At 53.0% G+C, this 24,246-nt stretch overlaps 9 protein-coding genes across 9 annotated transcripts; 2 read left to right on the forward strand and 7 right to left on the reverse strand.

Annotated features, from left to right (window-relative positions):
- Nucleotides 1–802: 802 nt before the first annotated feature.
- Nucleotides 803–3,606, reverse strand: BO86DRAFT_417105 (putative MFS monosaccharide transporter; the record flags this gene model as incomplete). The annotated part of the gene is made up of 5 exons (XM_025675019.1): nucleotides 803–1,400; nucleotides 1,454–2,678; nucleotides 2,735–3,203; nucleotides 3,257–3,388; nucleotides 3,463–3,606. 5 exons carry the CDS (start codon nucleotides 3,604–3,606, stop codon nucleotides 803–805), a joined length of 2,568 nt encoding a protein of 855 aa, XP_025530003.1.
- A 1,308-nt stretch (nucleotides 3,607–4,914) lies between these two features.
- Nucleotides 4,915–6,981, forward strand: BO86DRAFT_408016 (PPN1 endopolyphosphatase family protein; the record flags this gene model as incomplete). The annotated part of the gene is made up of 5 exons (XM_025674314.1): nucleotides 4,915–5,037; nucleotides 5,094–5,180; nucleotides 5,239–5,336; nucleotides 5,417–6,545; nucleotides 6,643–6,981. 5 exons carry the CDS (start codon nucleotides 4,915–4,917, stop codon nucleotides 6,979–6,981), a joined length of 1,776 nt encoding a protein of 591 aa, XP_025530004.1.
- A 287-nt stretch (nucleotides 6,982–7,268) lies between these two features.
- Nucleotides 7,269–8,578, reverse strand: BO86DRAFT_387230 (RlpA-like double-psi beta-barrel domain-containing protein). Its single transcript, XM_025671539.1, has one exon. It carries the CDS (start codon nucleotides 8,167–8,169, stop codon nucleotides 7,354–7,356), a length of 816 nt encoding a protein of 271 aa, XP_025530005.1. The 5' UTR covers nucleotides 8,170–8,578; the 3' UTR covers nucleotides 7,269–7,353.
- Nucleotides 8,579–9,150: 572 nt separating this feature from the next.
- Nucleotides 9,151–9,668, reverse strand: BO86DRAFT_387231 (uncharacterized protein). Its single transcript, XM_025671540.1, has one exon. It carries the CDS (start codon nucleotides 9,549–9,551, stop codon nucleotides 9,291–9,293), a length of 261 nt encoding a protein of 86 aa, XP_025530006.1. The 5' UTR covers nucleotides 9,552–9,668; the 3' UTR covers nucleotides 9,151–9,290.
- A 3,221-nt stretch (nucleotides 9,669–12,889) lies between these two features.
- On the forward strand, nucleotides 12,890–13,855 carry BO86DRAFT_377322 (uncharacterized protein; the record flags this gene model as incomplete). The annotated part of the gene is made up of 2 exons (XM_025670583.1): nucleotides 12,890–12,892; nucleotides 12,959–13,855. The coding sequence occupies 2 exons, from the start codon at nucleotides 12,890–12,892 to the stop codon at nucleotides 13,853–13,855; spliced, it is 900 nt and encodes a 299-aa protein (XP_025530007.1).
- Nucleotides 13,856–14,346: 491 nt separating this feature from the next.
- On the reverse strand, nucleotides 14,347–17,647 carry BO86DRAFT_357344 (ribonucleotide-diphosphate reductase subunit RNR1). The gene is made up of 4 exons (XM_025669699.1): nucleotides 17,383–17,647; nucleotides 17,088–17,245; nucleotides 16,095–17,035; nucleotides 14,347–16,042 (listed from the first exon to the last, which is right to left on the reverse strand). Exons 1-4 carry the CDS (start codon nucleotides 17,399–17,401, stop codon nucleotides 14,566–14,568), a joined length of 2,595 nt encoding a protein of 864 aa, XP_025530008.1. The 5' UTR covers nucleotides 17,402–17,647; the 3' UTR covers nucleotides 14,347–14,565.
- Nucleotides 17,648–18,179: 532 nt separating this feature from the next.
- BO86DRAFT_454571 (putative GPI anchored cell wall protein) lies at nucleotides 18,180–19,002 on the reverse strand (the record flags this gene model as incomplete). Its single annotated transcript, XM_025677065.1, has 3 exons — nucleotides 18,741–19,002; nucleotides 18,502–18,650; nucleotides 18,180–18,442 (listed from the first exon to the last, which is right to left on the reverse strand). The coding sequence occupies exons 1-3, from the start codon at nucleotides 18,845–18,847 to the stop codon at nucleotides 18,180–18,182; spliced, it is 519 nt and encodes a 172-aa protein (XP_025530009.1). The 5' UTR covers nucleotides 18,848–19,002.
- A 1,441-nt stretch (nucleotides 19,003–20,443) lies between these two features.
- Nucleotides 20,444–21,761, reverse strand: BO86DRAFT_446556 (kinase-related protein). The gene is made up of 2 exons (XM_025676529.1): nucleotides 21,424–21,761; nucleotides 20,444–21,320 (listed from the first exon to the last, which is right to left on the reverse strand). The coding sequence occupies exons 1-2, from the start codon at nucleotides 21,461–21,463 to the stop codon at nucleotides 20,650–20,652; spliced, it is 711 nt and encodes a 236-aa protein (XP_025530010.1). The 5' UTR covers nucleotides 21,464–21,761; the 3' UTR covers nucleotides 20,444–20,649.
- Nucleotides 21,762–22,059: 298 nt separating this feature from the next.
- Nucleotides 22,060–24,140, reverse strand: BO86DRAFT_446557 (uncharacterized protein). The gene is made up of 2 exons (XM_025676530.1): nucleotides 23,967–24,140; nucleotides 22,060–23,863 (listed from the first exon to the last, which is right to left on the reverse strand). The coding sequence occupies exons 1-2, from the start codon at nucleotides 23,975–23,977 to the stop codon at nucleotides 22,378–22,380; spliced, it is 1,497 nt and encodes a 498-aa protein (XP_025530011.1). The 5' UTR covers nucleotides 23,978–24,140; the 3' UTR covers nucleotides 22,060–22,377.
- Between the last annotated feature and the right edge of the window lie 106 nt (nucleotides 24,141–24,246).

Raw genomic sequence — 24,246 nt, forward strand, 5'->3', positions numbered from 1 at the left:
AGCATGGTCAAAAATGCTCCATGGACACAGCTACGAGGTCTCGACCGTTGCATTCCAAATCGGCATCGGGCGCGTTCACTGCCTCGGGGCGCCTCGAATCTCAATCTACCTGGAAACCGGCGCCCAGAATCTCGGGAGAACAATGACTTTTATTCGTGACACCTTACCTGATAAGTAAGTTAACTACTGCTTTATTTACGGGGGTGAAACGGTGTATGGTATAAATGTAACTTACGGGCTGTATGTGACGGGACGGTACTGAACGGTATGCTGCTAAATTTCAGAGTCACGTACGGGTACCTCAAGTGGTATTGAAGTGCCGTGGCATTTACGACTAGTGTTCCCGCACAGCCACTGCCTAGACTAGCCACAGGCACAGGCACAGACATTGACAGGGAGGGTTGTCTCCTAAGTCTTAACTATTGACTTCAAAGCTTATTGCACCATGAAGTCGCGCTGCATGAAATATGGGGACATCATTACAGTAAACAATACGTTCAACCAGCAAGTCTTCGAGCTGTGTATGTATGGACCGTTCGATTCATCAGGGTACTTTGATCCATAACCCTGCTTCTCTGTACATAATCATCGCCAATTGTCTTCCGATGTATAGATGGTGTAGCGCGCAAATCAAATGACGCTTCAGTATGATGTCAACGCTGTCACGTTGCGATGCGGTCGGTTTGTCATTCCAAATGCTAATGCAACCTGACGCCATGCTAAGTCCAGGATAAAACAGAATATTAAACAATGTATGGGTATCACAAGGCATATCCCCAAGGGGAGAAAACAAGAAAATCAATCACTCCGTCAGGTGGACGGTCGGTAGCGGATCCAAGAGCACACTGCGCCGTCGCGACAGCACTCCACCCACAGACGGATTGTCCTTGGCACGCGGCACGCCGCGGCTACGGCGGCGAGGATGTCGCAGGTGTTCGTTGGGCACCGGGTCCACCTGCTTCTTGGCCGCCGGTACGAGGTTCAAATATATTGGGAATATGGCACCCGCGGCGGAAACCGCCACGAGAACGCTATACGAGTAGGATACGCCGCCTACCAGTTGCGCTGCGTACTGCGCAAACGGGAAGATACCGCCCCCTCCGATGGCCATCGTCAGCAGACAGCCGGCTGTCTTGGTATGTCGTCCCGTGCCCCGCAAAGCGATGGCAAAACTGATACTGAAGGCACCGCTTTCGAACAGATATACAAGCTCGGCCATTGTCACCGCCGTGAGGCCGGTGGTATGCATGCACAGCGCAGCGCACACGATCATGCCAATGTAGGACAACAGCAGAATCCAGCGTGGCTTGAGAAACCATTGCAGAAGAGCGGCTAAAAATCGCCCCACTGCAAAGACCGTGTGCCCAATGGTCAAGAACTCGAAGGGAGTCAAGGAACCGCTGCAACCGCTTTAGTGAAAAGAGCAAAAAGACACCCAGGATAGGGAACTTACTTTGGATGAACTTCCTCAACAAAACGCACGAAGCTCATAGACAACACTTCCTGGCCCGCGACATACATGAACACAGACCATATACCCAGACCCAGAGTGACCCAAACCACCGGCAACCCCGCCACGCGAGCACGGTTGTCAGACCGCCGACGGTTGGCCAACTCTTCCAGATCAGCATCGGAAGCTTCTGGGACAGGCAGGTAGTAGAAGACGAGAGCCAGGATCACGTCGAATAGAGCAATGCCAAGGTAGGTCCACTGAACGTCTACCAAGGAGGAAACATCAGTCACCTTTTTAAACAGAACCTTTTTCGCAAGAAGCTGCGAAACAACACTGCCAACAGCCTGAACACCTTGTGAGATGTTCAGACGAATCTCGGAGTTTTCGAGCGGACCGCATAGAGCAATAAACGGGTTGCCGGCTGTCTCAAGCACGGCTAAGCCGAACCCGACAATGAAGTTGGACACAGCGAACGCTGAATAAGAAGTCAACACAGCGGAGGGCCAGAAGATGAGGGAGCCGCATGCGTAGATGCAGAGGCCCGTTATGAATGAAGCCTTGAAGCCCCAATGTTTGAGCACGGGACGGCCCACAAGCGGTGGACCCAACAGATAACCACCGTAGTAGGTCGCGTGCAACCCGTACGATCGATATACACCAAGGTGTAAGATTTTCTTGAATTGCTCATTCAGCATGTCGAGCAATCCGTAAGCGAAGCCCCAGAGAAAGAACAGAACAGTGGTGAACGCGATGGGCGTAATGGACTCCTTGTTGCTCAGCTTGAGCATATTCGCGGGCTGTTTCATATTGACAAAGTCGAAAAAGGTGATACTGGGCGGGTAGGAGGAATTGGTCACTGTGTTCGTGCGCTGCTCCACGTCGGTCGCTTCCGGGCCTGAATGGGGCGGCGGGGTGGCCAGGAACTCCGTAAGATCAACGCGTGCGTCGCTGCCAGCCTGACTGCTCCGACTCTCCGACTGGGTGGGTTTAGGATTTGGGGTTCCATTGGGCGGGGCAGGTCGGGGCACAGAGTCCCCGACTGCAATGGGCGCCAGCGGCTGTAGCGGTTGGGTGCCCGGCGAAGAGGCTTGATAACTCTCGTCAGTGTCGCGAATGAGCTTGGGAAGCAACCGGGCGACGAGCGGCTTGAGGCTGGGAACGCAGGCGCATATAATGGAAACATTGACTTCGATGACGGACCACATGAAGGAGAATGCCGCGTACCCTAAAGCTTGAGTTAGAGGTAGACGAAGATGCAACAATGGGGCACAGTCGACTGACAGCTCAAATCGTCGCCGGGGGTACCCTGCAAGTGAACTTCCTTGAGAGCAATCTGACGGGAGGTCGCAGCATCTTGAATGTAGGCGATGCGAATGACATCAACAACGGCGACGAAGAACCCAAAACTGAAGGTGATGACGATGATGATTTTCTGCTTGCGCGGCAGGCGCATGCGCGTGAGGATGGGGTTCGGTAAACAGAGGATGGCCAGGTCGGTAATGATGTTGACGGGGGAGGAGGATAGATAGAGGGTGAGGATGTCGATGCACTTGGCGCCGTCGGGCAAGGGATATGCGACAGCAGCACTGACTGGACGGCACTGGAAGACGTTGACCAGGGTGAGGGCCAGGCCAGCGGCATTGACGACGAAGAGGGTGACGTAGGTGGCCCAGCGGAATATCTTTTCGCCTTGTGTAAGGGTCAGGTAAAAGACCAGGATGGAGGTTTTGATGGCCATCAACGTCGGGTTCTGAGTCGTCCGTGAGAAGAGCGCAGGGAGTAGAAGCGGAGCGGAGGACTCACGTAAAGGACGGTAAAGGCGTAATCGGCGCGGTTGAGGCCAGGCCGTTGCTCGGGGCGAATATTGACATCGTGAAGACCGAGACCTTGGTGGGTAGCGTAGAAGAGGGAGAAGGAGAAGCCGAAATCAAGGAACTGGAGGTTGTTCGGGAGTATGGTCAGTTCGCTTATCGCCCTGTATAGAGGAAACTGATATGATGGATGTATACCCAGGCCAAGAGCATAAAATAGTCATGCAGGGCAATTTTGCGAACTATAAAAAGGCGAGACACGAAGCGCAAGGCAACAAAGACGGTGGCGACAACAAAAAAGACGATGGAGACGGTTACAACTGTCGGTCGTTGGTCTTCCATCACGGAGAGAGAAGAGGGGAAGAGCGGAGGAGAGCGAACTCGGAGGGAGCGGAAGGGTCGGTTAGCGGCGGGGAGGAGGAGGGGGGGAGGAGGAGGGAGGCAGGCCCATGATTAATTTCGCTCGACGGGTTCACGGCATGGAGGCAGATGATTCTATACATATGAGATATGAAGACTGGTCAATTTGAAAAAGACAAGATGAAGGCGAAATAGCAGTTGGAAAGAGAGCGTGGGTGGTGAAAGGAGAGGAAAAGAGGAACGAGAAAAGAGAAAAGAGAAAATAAGAATAAGGTTGAGGGGATGAAGCGGAGAAAAGGAAGAGGAGAGAGAGAGAGAGAGAGAGAGAGATTTGGAGGAGGAAGAAGGCAGGAAAGCAAGTAAGCAGGCAAGGCAGGCAAGGCAGGCAAGGCAGGCAAGGCAGGCAAGGCAGGCAAGGCAGGCAAAGCAGGAAAGAGGAAAATAGACGAGGGAAAAAGGGAAGGGAAAGGAAAGGAAAGGATGGAACCTCCAACCACTCAACTCGCAGGTGGGCAAGAAGGGCACCGGACGGAACTTGGAAGGCTTACTCGACAATTTAATTTAAGCACAGGAAAAAAAGAAGAAAAAAAAAAAAAAAACAAAAAAGAAAAAAAAGAGGGGGAAATTAAATACAATATGGCAAATTAAGTAAGCTAAAAACAATCGCACTGAATGTTGATCGACAGTCACCTTTGTCAAATCGAAGGAATGATTTCACTCACAAAACAGTAGAAAATGGTAAGGATGAGAGAAGAGGGAGAGGGAGAGGGAGAGAACGACGTCGACGTTAACTATGTTATTTCTCTTCACCCCCTCGCGTGGCATCTCTTACATTGATACGGAGTAGACCCGTTATCGTTCCTGAGCGATCGGCTGTTTAATGTTTAATAGTACGGTGTGATAGATTATCTGCATGGGGATCTATTGGGGCACTATACCACTTCAGTATTCTTGTTGAATGGGGGCCATTGCTTGATTTGTTTAGCGAGGTCTTTTATCCCCCGCAATCTTCGCTGCCATCGGCTGACAACTATAGCATGCATACATACACACCTACATCCAGCCCTAATCCCAGTCGACAATGCTCTGCTCATCAACCAGGATCTTCCGCTTAGGTGGTCTTGCTGCTAGCACATGGTCCCAGAACCTCTATTATGGATGAAATCAGCCAGTTCGACCCGACACTCACCCGGGGCATATGAACGATCCTGCACAAACAACTCTTGTATAAAGAACCGACCTGTGGCTTCAATCTCTCCGTCTACGAAACGGCACGGCCCCCTCTTCACCATGAAAGCTGCAATAATCCTTGCAACCCTGCTGACAGCTCTAGCTGTCTGTCAGGATCACGACTACTGGGTTGACCGAGTCTGGGGGGAGCTGCAGCAGGCTGTGACGTGTGCAACCTGCGAGGTGAGCGGAACGCTAGCCGAGATGACCGACTGGCCAGGTATTGACATTGGATGCAGATCCTGTTAGGCACATTGAAGACCGTGGCGCATCAGGGCCCAGATGTTCTGCGAGCCGTCTTGACTGAGGTGTGCACGCAGGCCAAGGTAGATCGATCATCTTTGGTCTTTGGTCTTTGTTGTCACGCTAAATCGCCGAGTCCAGATTGCCGATGCCGATGTGTGCCAGGGCACCACGGCCGCCCAAGCGCCCAGCGTCTTTTACATCCTCGAGCAGCTGCAGATTGGATCGGCGACCAGTCGGTTGATGCGCTAGCTTGGGTCGCCTGTGTCCGTGGCCAGAGATCGATTTCAATCTGACTCCTACCACCCGAACCGTCGAGCAAGCCCATGCCGCGGAGCGTCAACCATCTAACGGGTCGTGAAAATCGAACCGTCCGCGTGGCGCATCTCAGCGACACGCACGTTGACCGCTTCTACACGCCGGGGGCCAGCTATCTCTGCTCCCCACCCGTGTGCTGCCGGCCATATACAGCGGGCAATGCGCCCAACGGCACGCTCTTCGCCTGCGGGGACTGGGGCAATCCTCGATGCGATCCTCCCATTCGCCTGCTGACGGACAGTTTATTGCCCGTCCTGCAGGGCCTGCAGCCTCCGCTTGCCTTCAGCCTATTCACCGGGGACGTCGTGCCCCACGGTTTCTGGCTCACCAGTCGAGCGTCCGTCGAGGCCGACTACAACACCACGTATACCGCGCTGCAGACGCTCAACCGCCAGGGACCCGTCTATCTCGCCCTCGGCAACCACGACACCTCTCCGATCAACATCTACCCGGTGTCTCCCACGCAACCTTCAAGTTTCAACCCGCAATGGGCCTACGACCTCTTCGGCTTCTGGTCGAACCGGCTCTCCCTGCAACCGAGGCCCCCATCACCATCACCATCACCATCACCACCAGTACCAGTCCCCCAACCCAAGAACCACGGCAACTACAGCATCCTCCACCACCACCACCAGACTGACACCCCAACACTCAAGATAATCACCCTCAACAGTCTCCTCTACTACCGCCTGAACACCCTCATCTACACGACCCCACCAACCCCCGACCCCGTCTCCCAATTCGAATGGCTGACCACTGAACTCCACCAAGCCGAGATCCACCACCAGCGCGTCTGGCTCCTCACCCACGTACCCCCGGGCGACAGCCACATCCTCCCTTGCTACGCCTGCGCCCTGAGCCAGATCATCGTGCGCTTCCGCGCCACCATCGCCGCCATCTTCTCCGGCCACCGACACCTGGATCTCTTCCAAGTGTACTACCGCCCCCTACCCCCAAATCACATCTCCAGCACCACCTGCACCCGCGGAGCCATAGGCATCAACTACATCACGCCCAGCCTGACATCCGAACACGGCCGGCCGGCCTTCCGGCTCTACGACGTCGACCCTACCACCTGGACGGTCGTGGATTATACGGTCTACGTGGCGGACTTTCAGAGTACCTCGTCGGTCCAGCTGTTCCATGGGGACAGTGCGGGAGGGTGCCGATGCGGATGCATACCACCCAGAAGGGCGGGGAAGGGGGGGAGCGCTGACGTGGAGGAAGTACTACTCGGCCCGCGAGGTATATAGGACTGGCATGGAGGAAGAGGAGGAGGAGGAGGCAGATGATAACCCGCCGCCCCTTTCCCCGGGTTTCTGGGATGATTTGACGGTGCGCATGGCGGGGAATGAGACGCTGTTCGAGGAGTGGTGGACGCGACGCACGCGGGGAGACTGGGTGAAGCCGTGTTCTGGGGCGTGTCGGCGGAGGGAGATCTGTTACTTGAGGGGTAGGCCGGACGGTCGCGAGGGGGAGGGGTGGGAGGGCTGTCCCGGGAGTTTTGTCACCATGGGCGGGCATGGGGATGACTTTGCGTGGGCGGGGCAGTGGATGATGGAATAGGTAGGTAGGAAGGCTAGTGGGTAGGCTGGTGGGATTGTAGTCGTGCAAGGAATGAATACACGGTGGGGGAGGCACGGCAGCTTAGAATACGGAATGGGTGCAGTACTTGTTGACTTTCCAAGTTGGCTACGGGTCTATTCCACAATCAAGTCCTACTGGTACCAACCCAATTCCCCAGTTACTCCTACTCGCTACACTTTACTTGGATCCAAGGACAAGATGAAGAAAGAAGGCAATCTATTCAGGCCATCGCGCCGCGACGGGTTCGTTCCATTCTCCCAGATAACTCAACAAAAAGATATGCACACGAAAAAAAAAAAAAGCTGTAGCAGGGTAATCATTCTATCCGTAAATCACGTTTCCTTCACACATCTACTGGATGTACCAGTCGACACCGCTGACACGGCCGGCACCCAGTTCGGCCAGCTCGAGGAACAGCGACGAGGACAGATCGATGGAGCCTTCGGCACAACCCATGCAGGTGTCGACGATGGTACCGGTAGCGGTCTTGCCGCCGTAGTTGATGGTCACCGACTTGCCACAGTAGCTCTTCTGCATGATGGTGTGCGACAGGGCCAGGACGTGCTCGCTGTCGGTGTTGGTCTCACCGCAGGATCCTAGACCGACCTCGTAGTAGGTGATGTCTCCGCTGCAGGGCGAGGACTCGGAGCAAACGCCAGAGGAGCTGGAGCCGGAGCTGGAGCTAGCACTGGTGGTAGCAGCGGCAGCAGCGGTGGTGGAGGTGGAAGAGGAGGAGGAGGAGGAGGTGGTGGTGGTCCAGGCCGAAGTGGTGGAAGTGGTGGAGGAAGTGGTGGTGGTGGCGTGCCACTGCTCAGTGGTCGAAGTAGCGACGCTGGTGGTCCACTGAGGAACCTCGGGGGTCCAAGTGAAGGAGGGCACGGCGGGGGCGGTCCAGGCGGGCTGTTCCCATCCAGCTGTTGTAGAAGTGGTGTAGGAGCTGTGGTGCGAGCTGTGGTGCGCCTGGGTGTGATCGGCGACCTTGTTCACAGCGTTGTTGGTGGAGGTAGGCTCGACAGTGACGGTGGTGGTCACGTCGACGGTGGTCCAGACAACCGAGGTGACGGTCTCGATCTCCACAACCTGATCGCGCTTGTCGACAGGGGCGGCCGAGGCGAAAGCCGCAAGCAGGGAGCCAACGAGGGCAAGAGACTTGGTGATGGGAGCCATTGCTTTTGGAATTGTTGAGTTTGACGAGGGGTATCTGGTGGATTTTCTTTTTTTTTTTTGGAGTCTAGAAAGCGGGTTGCTTGGTTGCTTGGTTGCTTGCTTGAGGGTATGTCTATCTAGACGAAGGACTGGCTGACTCTGGTCGACAGAGGAATTGGAGGATCTCGAAGATAAGGACTGACTGACTGACTGCACTGCAGTACAATAGCAAAGCGAACCCGAGGGAGTGTGGGTGTGAAAGAAGGAACGACAGACGCTGCTGGTTGAGAAGCGAGAAATGAAGGAGAGGAGAGACCGAGAGGGGCAGCCCTTTATAAAGTATGGATGGAGGGGGAGTGGGAGGAGGGGGAGGGACTGACAGTCAAGGCCGGGACCGTCTACGGAAATCGAACTGGTGTTAGTGCACTAGTGTTCGGCTACAATAAAACGATTTTTTACTTTAAACATTTTTCATTTTGATTATTGAATTGAAATTATAAGAGTGAATATTATACGGACTCGTCACAGTAAAAAGTAAAAAAGTGAATACAAAAAAAAAGGAGCTAACCCGGGGAGAGTGCCAATCATCCATAACAAGCGTTGTCCCTGGCAGAGCCAACCAACAGGAAGGAGGAAGGATTGGCCCGAGTTCAGTTCAGGCCCCCGCAGCCCTGACCGAGAGAGTGAGTCGGATCCACTGCAGCAGCCCAGCTCGTGAACGCCCCGATCAACTGGTCAGGCACGGAACCAGTCACAAGTCAACACCACACTTTTGGCAACGGGTACCTCAGGAACTGGAACTGTCCTACCACTCAGTAGGTACTGTACAGTGCAGTCTGTTTTACCCACTTCTTCTCACCGTCTCTCCCAGGGTAAACTTACCGTCCCTGCTCTTGACTCCTCCTCCTCCTCCTCCTCCTCCTCCTTCCCCCTCTTCCCCGTCTACCAATAATTGCTTGTCTGCCACCTCATCGACATGTGTTTTCCCGATGGCCACGCCTCGTATTGGACATTTGGAGGAAGAAAGGAAGAATGACGTGAACGGTACAGTCATTCAGCGTGTTCCTGAATGCCGACGGATCGACTGATTGGCGGGCCCTCGATTGACGCCGGTGTCTCAGCCAGGCGGGTTTGGAGGGCGACTAAGTGTGCTGACTGGTCGCCGCATTTGTTAGGTCTCCATTGACTTTTTCTGCGCTGTGGCTTGTACAGTACAGTCTCCGTACAGTTTCCTTCTTTCTTCTTCTCTGCAGGCACCAGGGCCCGTCATCGATCAGCCATCGCGATCCCTTGATTATGATGGTGCACCCTCCCTCTCCCTTCTCATTACCAAGAACCAATAAATCCAACTCAGCCACAAGCCACATCCAGTTGACTAGAAACGGTGCCTGACGGGACGGCATGCACAAATTACGATTATTGGGATTGAGCCTCAGTCCAAAGACTTCACAAAGTCAAAATAAAAATAAAATCAAATCCAAGAAAAACAGCTAAGAAAAGAAAACAACAAACATTCGTCCGACACATCTTCCCCTGAACGTATCATTTGAGACACCCTCTGCTATCGACCTCTTTCAATCCTGCCTTTCATGACTAAACCTTTTTTTTTTCTCCTCCTCCCCCTCTCACTTGGTGGCAAAAAAAAAAAAACAGCATGGATGGATCCTGGATCCTGGATCCTGGTAGATTTCACCATCTCAGGAACGTAGCCTATGGAGGCGTCGACCGTGCGGTGTCGACGTGTCCGCGACCCTCCGAGTCTTGGGGACTCCATCGCAGCGCGCAGCCAGTGAGGGCGGGCAGCGCGACCAGTACGGCGGCCAGATGAGTCCAATTGCGGATGCTTTCCCCTCTTCTTGGGGGGCTTTCATCTGTCCAGGGCTGCATCTTCCCCTCTTCTGAGTGCTTTTTGCCTTGCCCTCATCTCTGCCCCACTGCGAAAATTTTTGGTTGTGTCGGACCTTCCAGTAAGGCCGATTGGAGGGGATGCAGTCGCCTTCACATTGATCTAGTCTAGACCGGTGGACAAGACAGTGTCGATGTAATTATCCACTGCGGATTCTTTCCATTCTTTCATGTTTGTGTGTGTGTGTGTGTGTGTGTGTGTGTGTGTGTGTGTGGGAATACGAAACTTGGCAATGGAGTTTGACTGTATGAGACGCCACATGGGCTGATGGAGTCAACGGACACAAACACCCAGCGCTCGGTCCAGACCCTGATCCCTGATGGATGGATCTGTGATCCCGACCGGTCAAGAAAGACGTGATGCGATTATCAATCCATTGCATTCTTAGTCCTGTACATACTCCGTAGGTATGAGTCCTACAGCGACTCTACAGTCTACGCCTACAGTACACAGATCTATTCTACCGATCAATTGAGAATCAACAATCCAGAAACCTGCACCGTGACATCAAGCCCGCCTCCGCCCATGACATGTATCGCATCTGCAGAGCATTCTCGGCGCCCCCTCACTCCCTCCCTCTCCTCATCGGAGCATATTCCATCGATTCCCACCCTGTAGTCATTCACACCGCACAATTCCTCCGACCCGAGAGAGGGTGAAACTGCAGCATGGCCGACATCTCCCGCATTCCCCGGCTGTCTGTTTATCTGCCCGTCGGGCTGTCTCCTCGCTTAGGGCGGGGGATTGAATCATCCGGCCAGGTCAGGTCTCTTTGTTCCTGTACTGTACGACAGCGTAGCCCTGTTTGCAGCAAGTGTATGGGGTACTGTACAGTACCTCGCTTCTGTGCTATGTGTGTATGTACAGTTTTCCACCAGTACATTCGCAGCATCGCATCACCGTCATCATTCATCCAACACCGCTCAAACGGGAGCTCAAACGACTAGCCCCCACGAGATGCTACAACCGACCCCCCCCCCCTTCCCTTACCTCCAGAGATTGGGTTAGATGGTACCTGACCATCTCGTCTCCAGGAAAGAGCTAACTGACTTTTCATCCTTCGATCTCGAGATGAGATCCTTCACCCAGCTAGACAGCTTCTGAACCGCCTAGTGCCAACACCCGGCCTGAAGCTATAGCTGTTGGCCACGGTAGTCTCCCAACCACCAAGCGGAAAATCCCGGCTGAATCCTTAGGCTGCCTGCTGCGCTCGACTCAGCTGTCTATATTTACACAACAAACATGAACCCGGGATGCCAGCCAACAATCCGTACCTGCGCACGTACGACCAACGGCCGTCTCAGCACCGGGGACTTCAAGGAAGTTGGCCTGGGCGCTGATGGAAACCGGAGCTGCTGTCCGAATCGAGTTCAGGTCCCCTCTGACTACATCCCGATAAACAGGGAATATCCATACAACAGAGAGACGGGATGCCGCAAACACTCCCATTGGATGCCATCAGCATTGTTCACCGTCACAGGGGGCAAGGCTACACAAGCATCGCGCTCATCAATTTCCGCTTCCCTTCGGGGGGAAACGGACACCTCTATCCATGATAGACAACGGCCCGGCCCATTCCATGACAGGCGAGATTAGAGGGTTGCAGCGACAGTTGGCCCCCGTGAGGATCTTGGTTGTGCGGTGGGATTGAGCTGACACCAACGTCGGGACTAGGTGGACTAGATGAGAGATTCTGCCCAACGCAGGAAGTGGCACAGTCGATGCGGAGGTACTTGTTGAATTTCACTAGCGGACTTCTATCGGCTTCTGTTGACTACAGGAAGTGTTTCTCTTCCACGTGGATTGGTATCCCAGCTAAGCAGGACTCCTTGAACGTGTAAGATGTCCAACAATCCAGCGCGCATACTCGAGGTCGCTTCTGTCGTTCCTGGTACATGCTTGGAACTCTTGGGAGAATACCTTCCCTTACGCACATCTACTTGGCTCTGTATAATCTCAACGGCAGGAATACCATGCTGACAGGATCTACTCGAAGATTGCATGTTCCGGTCTGTGGCCCAGAGCGGGTCTCATGACTTCGAGGCGCGCTTGAAAGTGTGTTCCAGCTTACTTAACAGCTCGGCTCGAAGAGGTTGGCTAAATAGCCCTCTGGTGAGCCCATATAGCTATATCTTGAGTAATGAGACGCCCATGTTGAACTACAGCGAGCTCCAGATTGCATACAGAATCACTCATCTCGAAGCTGGGTGCGGAGTAAGTGATGGTTATAACCCCCGTCTTCCAGGCCTAACGTTGTCCACCTTCACACGTAACAAATGCACTCCCCATATTCCATTGGCTGCACCAGCCGAAGATAGTTCGAGTTAAGCATTCCGGGGCAGGTTCTGAGGTGTGTGGTTGAGGTGGACGGCGAGACGGCCGGATACCAGCGTTAGGCGCCGCCGGTCCGTCTCGTCTCTGGGCGCGATCCGAAGCGCCGGGCCATCCCACCCTACCTCCAGTAGTGGCTCTTAGTGCATACCAGGTACCTGTTATAGTCACAGACCAGCAACAAAGTCCTTCATTCGCCGGAGTCCGGAAAGTAGTGCGCGCGGCTATTCCTACGTGATCAACAAGCCCGGTATGCTTTGGCGCTCCGTCTACGAACAGTTGACGAACGGCATCGTAGCCTTGGGATGTCAATTTCCATCGATGTATAGTACATACAATGGATATAAAATGCGGGTGTTTTCATGTGCTGTCACCGAGCATGAGCAGGTGTTTTGAACAATCATTGCAGCGGTCCGCTTGTCTTTTATATATCTCTTAGCAGCAATCACTCTTCCAGCCCTAACAGCATTCAAGTACGCCCCTAACAAGCCGTGATTATCGACGATGGTATGTGCATCCCGAAAGGATACCGCCCGACCGCGCTCTAACCGTCATGGGAACCCCCAACCGCAGTCCGGACTCGAAGTCGCCGTGTCCGTCCTCTCCCTGATCGAGGCCTCGATCAGCCTCATCGGCCAGCTGCACGACGCCTACAAGCGCCAGAAGGAGCACAGCAGCTTCCTCGCGGGGTACGCGGAGGAGCTCCGCCGCGCCAAGAGCATCATCCAGGTGGTCGCGGACGAGCCCGACCTCCAGACGGCCGAGATCTCCGCGCAGCTGGTGCGGACGGAGGCGCTGGTGCAGAAGCTGGTCGATCTGCTGCGGCGCCTGTCTTGCGAAGACAACAGCAAGAGCGCGGCGCGGCAGTTCTTCCACCAGCTCACGCAGGGCTCCAGGGACGAGAGGGCGCTGTCGGCGCTCGTCGACCAGATCGACCGGGCCAAGGCCGACATGACCGTCTTGATCCAGGTGGCCGGGGTCGGTCTGGTGCGGACGACGGACAACACCCTCGCCGCGAACACCGAGGTCATCCAGCGCGTGGACCGGCATATTCGGGAGGTGCTGGGGGATGGCCGGGGGTTGAAGATTGGGAGCTTGGTCCCTGGTGATGAGGCGGATGCTAGACGCGAGATCCCCCTGAGCCGGGAAGAGGTGGCCGCGGTGATGGGGCCACCGGGCCCCAGCAGCAGCAGCAGCAGCAGCAGCAGCAACATGGAGCGGATCATCGAGAACAACCTCACGCAGCAGCAAGCCCTGCAGATCAACGGCCCCGTGGGCGAAGACCGATGGAAATCGATCAGCCGCCTGGTGGTCCGGCAGAACAGAGCGACGGGCACGAGTACGCAGGTCAACTATCCGGTGTCCGCCTCGACCTTCTACGTCCTGCTGGTCAATCACCTGATCAAATACGTCCTGGTCTGCGTTTTGCTGTATATTCCGCTGGCTTATCTGTTTCAGAAGCATGACTAGGGGGGCTACACGACGTATGGAGTATCTAGGCGGAGACTTGGGTTGAGCGGTGCCTTGACTTACAATCTGTCATACTAGTCTGGGTACGCACTGCACTATATAGTATCTGTGTACTGTACAACCCGCATTCATCACGACACTTGCAGCTACTGTAGCTTACGATACCTGTACCGTATATCTTCCTGACCTTACCAACCCACCAAATTACTCCTTCTCAAACAACGTATCTTCAATTCCACAATTCCTACCCCACAAAAGAGTCGAACATGTGCATCCCCGCCGCGAATGACACCAGAATCTCCCGGACCAACCACGGCTCTGTCTCAGCCAGAGATATCCGACCTGTCGAAGACAGTAAGCACAGTCCATAACCTAGAACATAGAAATCTAACCACAATTAAGCCTCTCGACCGAATCCACAAAATAAGCATCACTCAGAAACCAATTCATAGTTAAACAATATAACGGGGAATGTTCAAAACACCGGAGATAGAAAGTAGAAGTAAATTGTTATCTATGTATATCAAGATCATCGCCATAAGCCATCAATGTCAATGTCAAACACGAAAAGAAAACCACTAAAGCCCGTAAATACATTTGAAAGCCCACAAGGTAAAAAAAATCCATGTCCATCAAACCCGTAGTATAATTACACACAAATGTCCCAAAGCAAGACGCCGACCGCATTATAACCTTCATCGTTTGTTGCCTTAACCCTGGCACATGATGCAGGCCTCCTTGTTCTCGATGCTGCACTGAAGCACCGCTTGGGAGTAGATATCATTCTCGCGCTCCTCGCTCGTCTTCTCGGAATCCTCCTCCTGAGGTCCCTCGGCCTCATCCTCGTTGCTACGGGAAGTGGCATCGGCAGCGAGAGCACGAGGGCTGTCAGCACCGTTGTTGACGTCCTCGCTGTGTCCATTGGTTTGGCTCTGACCGCGAGGCACGGCAGAGTAAGTGGAGGAGACAACACCAGTAGCACGCTTCTTGTAAGAGGGGTTGGCACGAGCGACGTTGGTGTCCTCAACCTTGAGCTGCTCCTGATCCACCGTGAACTGGATGGGGGCCGAAGCCGCCATAGTCCGCAGGTAGTACATACCGGTCTTAAGACCCATCTTCCAGCCAGCGAAGTGCATGCTGGTGATCTTGCCCATGGTGGGCTCCTTCAAGTGGATGTTGAGGGATTGGGATTGGTCAATGAAGGCACCACGGTCAGCAGCCATCTGCAAGATGTTGCGCTGCGAGATCTCCCAAACAGTCTTGTAGAGAGCCTTGATATCGGCGGGAATGTTGGGGATGTTCTGGACGGAGCCGCCGTCGGCGATGATGCGGTTCTTCATGTTGTCGGACCACAGACCGAGGTCTACCAAGTCCTTGAGCAACCAAGGGTTGACCACCTGGAACTCACCCGCCAGGACACGACGAGAGTAGATGTTCGAGGTGTAGGGCTCGAAGCACTCGTTGAAGCCCAGGATCTGACTGGTGCTAGCAGTAGGCATGGGGGCAACCAACAAACTGTTGCGGACACCGGTCTGCGCAATCTTGGCCTTGAGAGCGTCCCAGTCCCATAGATCGGTGGGGGTGCGGTCCCACATGTCGTACTGGAGGATACCCTGAGACACGGGAGAACCCTCGTAAGTCTCGTAGGGACCGTGCAGCTTAGCCAACTCAGAGGAGGCAGTCAGAGCACCGTGGTAGATGGTCTCAAAGATCTGAATGTTGAGCTGTCTAGCCTCGGCCGAGTCAAAGGGCAGACGCAAGGCGAGGAAAGCATCAGCCAGACCGTTGACACCAAGAGCGATGGGACGGTGGCGGAAGTTGCTCTTCTTGGCCTCAGGGACAGGGTAGTAGTTGATGTCAATGATCTTGTTCAAGTTACGGACCAAGACCTGCACGACTTCATGAAGCTTGCCGAAGTCGTATTCGCCGCGAGCGGCATCAACGAAAGTAGGGAGGGCAAGAGAAGCCAGGTTACAGACAGCAACCTCATCGGGAGCGCTGTATTCAATGATCTCAGTGCAAAGGTTGGAGCTGCGGATGGTTCCCAAGTTCTTCTGGTTGCTCTTCTTGTTGCAAGCATCCTTGTAAAGCATGAAGGGGTTGCCAGTCTCAGTCTGAGCTTCCAAGATAGCATACCAGAGCTTCTGCGCCTTGATGGTCTTGCGGCCGCGACCTTCCTTCTCGTACCTGTAATCCTGTTAGAACTGGCTAGCAAATAGGCTCAAAACAAGAAACTCACTTCTCATAAAGAGCATCGAACTCGTCGCCGTAGACATCGGCCAAACCAGGAGCCTCGTTGGGACAGAACAGAGTCCAGTCACCGTTGGACTCAACACGCTTCATGAACAGATCGGGGGTCCACAGGGCATAGAACAGGTCACGAGCTCTGACTTCCTCCTTACCATGGTTCTTACGGAGGTCCAGGAACTCGAAGACATCCGAGTGCCAGGGCTCCAGGTAGATGGCAAAAGCACCAGGACGCTTGTTACCTCCCTGATCAACGTATCTGGCAGTGTTGTTGAAGACCCGCAGCATGGGAACCAGACCATTAGAGGTACCGTTGGTTCCACCAATATAGGAGCCTGTGGCACGAATGCGGTGGACGTTCAGACCGATACCACCAGCGGTCTTGGAGATCATGGCACAGGTCTTAAGTGTGTCATAGATACCATCAATGCTATCCTCCTTCATATCGACGAGGAAGCATGAGGCAAGCTGAGGCTGGGGAGTACCAGCATTGAACAGAGTCGGGGAAGCGTGCGTGAAGAACTTCTGAGACATGAGATGGTAGGTCTCGATGGCCTTCTCGATGTCGTTGCCGTGAATACCGACGGACACACGCATCAACAGGTGCTGAGGGCGCTCTGCAACCTTTCCATTGATCCGCAGGAGGTATGACCGTTCAAGAGTCTTGAAGCCGAAGAAGTTGTAGTTGAAATCACGGTCATAAACAATAGCCGAGTTGAGCTCATCGGCGTGCTTCATGACCAATTCGTACGTCTCCTTGGAAATCATGGGGGCGGGAGTGTTGTTCTTGGGGTTGACATAGTGGTAGAGGTCAGAGATGACCAGCGAGAATTGCTTCTTGGTTTGCTTGTGAAGGTTGGAAACTGCTATACGAGCAGCGAGGATAGCGTAATCGGGATGTGTGACGGTCATGTACGCGGCAGTCTCGGCGGCCTGCAAGCAAGGTCAGAACTCGATTGTCAAGCACTGAGTGATCTTCACATACCAGGTTATCGAGTTCGACGGTGGTGACACCCTGGTAGACACCAGAGATGACCTTCTGAGTGATAGCAGCAGCGTCGACATGCTCAGGATCGAGCCCATAACAGAGCCTCGACACACGAGCGGTGATCTTGTCGAACTGCACGCGTTCTTTGCGTCCGTCTGTGGTTCAACGTGACGTTAGCAAAATCTGCAACACGGGTGGCAACGGACTCCAACAGGAACGTTTCGAAACGGATTTGAATGCAAAACAGTGCTCTATGACGCGATGGATTGACGGTGTAGGGCTTGATGCTCACCTCTCTTGTAGACAAACATTTTGAATGACAGGGAATGGCTGGGGAATGCGTGGAACCGAAGATTATGACAGGAAGGGTATAAGAAGGTAAGTGGAATTACAGAAAGAAAAGATCAGTGAATCGTATGTCAAGAGGCGTGAAGATGATAATTTTCGTAAAGCAAAAAGAGAAAAAAAGAAAACGGACCTGAAGACAGGAGCTTGTGGAGGATGAGAAGAAAGAGAAAGAGGGAGGGGCAGCGAGAGTGGTAGATATTTGACGTCGCCGGGGCAAACGCGTTGCTGGTGGAAATCAACGCGAATTTTCGTGTTTGAGCTAAATGGGCGGCCCTTGCATTGGCGCTAGCAAGCCTAGTACAGTAAAAGTTCTTTTTGCTCCGGCTGCCGGAGACGCGCGACGCCCTCAAGTCACGTGCTGTTGTTGGGTTTCACACGCCACGTTGACCTGGAAGAGCCGACTGGGTCTTACAAATCAGCTTCGCGTTTCAATAGTACCAAACGATCTAATCAATTTACATAGTACCCCACCAAAGCTAGACCGCCGCACTGCTTGGTAAGATGATGGGAGGCTAGCTTAGAAGATTTCTCCGTCGGCATCCATCGGGTTCCTTGGAATTCCCATTCAGGACACCGAGGTTGGTTTGCACCATCGAGTAACAAATACAAATCAAATCAAAATCCGGGTACATCCCAAGTCTACGGTAAAGTATGATACAAGGTCTTAGGCTCAAACATATAATAACAAGGTCGAGACCTAGAAACAATAAATCTGGAGTTGGCAGCAGCAGCTGAGAAAGACTACAGTGCCGCCGCGACTCCAAAGAAAACAACAGCTGCGAATGCTGCAGCAGGAACATGACGGTCTGACGAACCGGCTGAAATTATCCCGCTGGGATGAGCACTTGGTGATGGGCTAGGACTGGAGCTGGGAGTTGGGCTCGAACTGGGCCCTAATATAATGCTAGACGGGCCGGTTGGGGTCGCAATGCTAGAACTGGTTCTTGTGGGGTTGGCAACAGCCGTGGATGATGAGACACCAGAAATGGTAAATATGTCGTTCACTACTCTCAAGTCAGTGGATCCAGTATATGACTACGCGACAAGTTCTCAGCTAACATACCACCTTTGTATCCAGCTGATGCACATATGTCAGAGAACTGCTGCATAGCCACTTTGGTATCGTCACCGCAGAGGTTTGAGATTTTATTCTTGATTTGCTTGCCATTGGTGACACATATGGTCTGGAGGTCGTCCGGAATGGACTGAGAGCTACATTCGGATTGTTAGCAGGTACTCCACGGTGATCTCCCAGCAAAATCAACAAGTATCAGGGATACTACTCGTGCTGGGCACACTTACCCTACAGCAAACAGAAGACAATCACGGGTTGGAACAGCAGCGACAAGGCTACTGAAGGCCCAAACGAAGACGTAAACAGCGCAAAAAGCGGGCTTGAAGAGCAACATCTCGAGCGTGTTTCGAGTAACACTATTCAGCAGTCGATCAATACTTCAAGACGGAGGCCGGGTTTAGTAGGGGAGGAGACATGGATAGGAGGTGGTTTTCAGGGACAAAATTTAAAACAGGAAAAAAAAGGTGTGTTAGGATCTGAAGGAGCGACTGATAGTGATGCTGAGGTGTCTGGTGATGAGACCCGAAGACATCGAGAATGAGGAATTCAGAGGTCAAGAATTCCCCAAGTTCAACAGGGAATAACGACCCCCCCATTCCTGGTTACAGAATTGACCCCGTCGATCGGCCACAAGACTGGGGTCATACATTACTAGGACTGAAGCGGTTAGCTGCCGCAAGGGCTCAGTCCAGCAGTGGAACCACTAGGACAAGTAAGGCTAACCACCAGGAACCCATTGCCGGCTCAGCTTCAATCAAGAATCATGATTGCCACTTAACCTAGTATTAAGCACTGGCGAACGTTGCTCGGTTCCTGAATAACCGCAAAGGTGAATATATCCTTAAGCTGCGGATTGTGGGCTCGTAACAATTGTGGGTACGTTGAACCACGGTATCCCTTCATTGCTCTAACTAGTATGGGCATATTGTGTATAACGTTGAGTGTAACTAGCTAGGAACGAAGATAATCCTTAGAATTACATATGACTTCTGAGACAAGAATTCGTTCTCTTCATGTCAGACTTCTTTGGGCACCAAGATCAACATTCTCTTTTTTCAAGCTGACACCCGTAGGCAAATATCTGTGAAACCTCGGTATAGACATATCGAGCAATGAACTTTTTCTGAATGGAAGTCCTACAGAACTTGTCTAGCGCTGTGTAGCGGCTTTTGATCAGTCTGAATTACATACATAGAATCGGGCAGGTTAGGCACTCTGCTGTCTTGGTAATGATAGCGCAAGCTTTCCTCGTCACTTCGTGCGGACAGGATGAGTCGACTCAGAGTAAGTAGCTACAGTCTATGGCATTATTATAGAGCTTAGTATCTTGAGCGGATTATATCCTCCGTGTATTCAGGGCCTATATGGCCAGATTCATCCCCTCTTTGTGCTGCCGTTCACCGACCACTCTTGGGTTAGGCTACTTTTTTGAGGAGCCTCTGTCCAACAGGTACTTGAATACAATATTCAAGAGCCCAAAGTCAACAATAAATGACGCAAAGTTGATTGTGGAAACATCTGGCGAAAGTGACGTAGTCGCCACAGACATATCTTACAAACAACTCCAACTGCCTCCTACTGAGTCATAACTAATATGGAGAAAGACCGTCCACACGTGCCTACAGCAAGTCCCAGAGCAACGTTGATTCTATTTGTACTACGTTTTCGAGCTATATGGGCTAATCAAACTATCACATGTCTTGTACCCTCGATTTAAATCAATCTGAGCTATGAAGTTATCCTTTAGATAAGCCGGGCACAGTGTTGTTGCGGTATTGTCGGTTAGGATCAAGCGCAGCCCTTGGACGAACCTCTTCTGGTGGGCACAGTTCACTTTCCTGTCTCGTAGGTGCTACCGCCAACCATCCCGAATCGGGCTGATATACAAGCATGGAGCAAGTTCTAGATCACACTCTAATCAATAACATCAGTGGATACATTCGTAGCTAGTCTATCGGAAAAGACAGCGGGAGATCAACACCCCGCGATTGCGCAAACATCTGAGAAAAAGCAAAGTATGTATATGAAGCTTTAGCTTTCATCTCGTGATGCGAATCACCGTATGAGATTAGGACAGTCCATAAGCCTCTAATCAGTCTGGTGATCATGGTTCTATGCCCCTCAAAACCCCTTGCGCTACCTCTCCCACGCAGGGTCAAATTCACTATTAATGATTTCCTGCAGGTCCATCCTGCAATCCACGATCTCTTTCCCATTAATCAGGTCGTTCTCCGTCACTCGTTTATCTGCATCGGCTTCATCCCTCGCGATGCCCGCCTTGACGTGCCTCCGAATTAACCTTCTCCGAGCGACCTCAAAGTCGACCTCCACAAACCAAAGCTCATCCATCAATTCTGCCGCCGTCCTCCACGGCTCCTTGTTGAGACTGAGGTAGTTGCCCTCGAAGAAGATGACCCGGCAGGTGGCCGGGATGGTGATGTCGTCATCCACGGGATCCTTGACCGCGTGGTCAAAACTCGGAGCGTACAGACTTCGTGTCCGCGGTGTCACCTCTTCCCGCAACGCCCGCACGAGCTTGAGGAACTTTTCCCCGTCGAAGGTGAACGCGGCGCCGCGGCGGGCAGCCGCGTACGCGGGATCAGGCATGGCGGCGAGCTGCGCCCGTGTGAGGTGGTAGCCGTCCATCGGGACGGTGGTTGCGATAAGCGGTGAGTCTGGATGTTGCGCGGCGTATCGTTGGTTGATGCGGTTGGCCATCATCGTCGCCAGCTCGGTCTTTCCGGACCCGGGAATCCCACTGACGGCAATCAGGAGGCGGGCATCGTCCGGTGTGGACTGGAATTTGTCTGTGGCTCGAGGCATTAGCTACCAAGGAGGACGAGGACTTTTGGGGCCCGTCGGACACAAAAGACACCGCTTGTTCGTCCGACTTGCGGGGTTAACACTCACTCCAGATCTTGTCGACTAATCGATCGACTTGTTGTTCCATGATGGAATAGACTCTGTGGACACTAACACAAACACGCGAGAATCTGACCAGATTGGATTATTGGGACAATGCACCGATAACCGTGGTCCCGTCCATGCAAAGGTTGGAACTGTTTGTTTGCGCCGAGAATTGTGTGGTCGCAGATTGAGATTGTCTTAAGTTGTGTACTGTAGAGGTCCCAAGTGCGATGGAAGGGACTTGAAATGACTGTATTGGAGATTCTGGTAGCTGTACAATATAATGCGCGAGCGAGCTGGACGATGAAGGTCTGCATGGGCAGTGGAAGCTCGGCGATTCATTGAGATAAATAAGTCTGCGGGGCTTGTCGTCAGAGTGGGGGCTCGCTATCGCTTTCACTCCGGAGTAATGATACGTCACGTCACAGGGGAACAACAACCGCGTCTCTTTACCGTGAAGGAAACTCGCTATCATACTACACCTGAGAATAGGTTCTGTCGCAGGTTTATTTCAATCATTCTAAGCTACTCAAAGAGAGGGAGAATTGATCTCTAGGATGCTTGCCTGAAACTTCAGGGCGGCGTACCGATTTTATAAGCAGGCGAATTGTTGAAGATTATGGCTCTGAAATTCTTTTTGGGACATACATCGACTTTTAGCGATTGAGGGTACATCAATAGAAGGCATCTGAGTTATCAGTACAGAGAAAACAAAACAAGTATGTATGGAGAAGATTATTTCCGTATCAGGTGGTGCCCGCCGCCCTTGATGGAAAAAAGTATCAGAACACACCGCTAACGCCCAGCAATACATCATCCTCGCTAAAGAGAAACTCAACCATAGAATTCTGCGCGTTGCCCGGTATCTTGAGTGAAGCATAACGAGTATTGTCTATCACAGTTCCACAACCAAAATAAAAACAGAAGGGGAAAATTACGAATGAAAGGGGCTGCTGTTTAGCTACGACGAAGCGGTCCGTCGATTGTGTTGCCGTCGATTGGCTCGTTGTTTCCCTCGTCGTTCTCACGCTGACCGAGAGTGCGAGACAATCCAACGGACGCCCAAAAGTCGTCAGGAAGGTCCTGCCGGTTTGTGAGACGGTCCAGCACGGCCCGAACCTGATGCAGGTCTTGATCGCTAGAAGAATCGGAAAAGGCAAACGACACAGTGGGTATCGGAGGTTGGCTACTCATAGTTGACTGAACTTCGGGTGCCCGTCTTGCGGTTCCCTGGGAGCGTATCATGGCCCCTTGAAAATCCACAGCTCGCCTCAAAGACTCCAATTGACGAACAGCACGGTAACGCCGAAACAGGGAATTCGAAGTCTCAGATTCTGAGTCGCTTTCGGACTCGGTAGCACTCGGTGGGAAGTCACATGGATTCAAGTATTCTGGATATGGATCAAGGACTATTTCCATTGCTCCAGGACCCGAGTACGTTGAATTTGAAACGGGCCGCATGCCGGCGGCGGCGCTTCTCATTGCTCCGTTCACAGGAACGTTCGTTCCGGGCGCGGACGCTGAATTGAATGATGAATCAGCACTGGGGAGATTTGTGTCAGGCGTGATCGTTGTCAAAAGTGTTTCCCATGCATCATTGGCGTGGTCATCATCAGGGCTGAGGCTCCTTTGGCGATCGCCCAGACCATCTATGAGTGATTCCTGATTTGGACGACTGGCATCATTGATGGACCGCTGACCAACACGCCGCAAAGAGGGGAAAGTAAGTGTCGCAGACGGATCTGGGCCCAAGCCATCAGGCAGGGGGAAGGGTGACAGGTGGAGAGCATCTTGTCGCGCATGTGGGGAAGCGCTCCCGTGATATGCGACTGCAGGGGCAAAGCGAGGCGTAAATTGAGGGTGATCTTGATCCTGCCTATTGTTTGCATCTAGACCGGGAGAAGCGGGGCGCTGAAAGTCGGACATGATCGGATTGCGCGGTATCCTCAGGCGTTGTTGTTGTTGTTGTTGTTGTTGTTGTTGGCCCGAGCGACCTTGCTGAAGAGCATTATCGAGTCGCCGTTGTTCAATGCGGCGTGCGTTCCGAGCTCGCAGAGGGTCCAGAAACCCAGCGGTGAGATTGAACGGATCTTCGGCGGCAGCAGCATTCGAAAGAGGCGAGCGAACATGACGCTGTATACCATTCGCTTCGCGCTCGCGCTCGCGTTCGACCAGGTCTGCCAACGTCAGCGCCCGAATAGGCGAGCGACCATGGCGCTGTAGGCTATTCGAGTCGCGCTCACGTTCCCGCTCGCGGCGCTCAATCTCCTCTGCCAGGGTTTGTGGGGAAATCGTGCGTAAAGTGGCATTGCGCAGGACAGAGCCATAACGCGAAGGGCGGCGAACGCTGGCCTGACGACGAATCGCAGAGCGTGCGGCAGCGCAGCTATCTTTGGCAGCGTGGTTCCTCGTGTCTTCTGTCGGGGAAGACTCCCGGAACATCCTATATCATTACCAGTCAGTCAAGACAATTGTCCCGGCCGCTTTAGCCTAATGGAGCAGGGCGCGTAAAGTATTGACGGCCAACTGGGAAGATAGATACTCACGGAATACCCATGGTTACAGTAAATGCGAAGAAGGAGCGAATGGAGAAAAAATCACGTTTAGAGCGATTGAAGATTGAAGAAAAGCTATCACATCCAGAAGCAAAGGGAGATTGACGCAGAAGGCTAATAAGCACAGTAGCACGGAGATTGCGGGGAGCAACGACCAAGACGAATGTCGATGGAGAAACAGCGAGATATGGTTTTCCTTGTAAAGGAAAAAAGCGGAGGCAACGATATTGGCGCCTGAGGCCCGCCGTAGCGCCTCGGGTTGTCCAACTGC

This window comes from Aspergillus japonicus (genome assembly GCF_003184785.1).
Source record: "Aspergillus japonicus CBS 114.51 unplaced genomic scaffold BO86scaffold_10, whole genome shotgun sequence".
NCBI lineage: Eukaryota > Fungi > Ascomycota > Eurotiomycetes > Eurotiales > Aspergillaceae > Aspergillus > Aspergillus japonicus.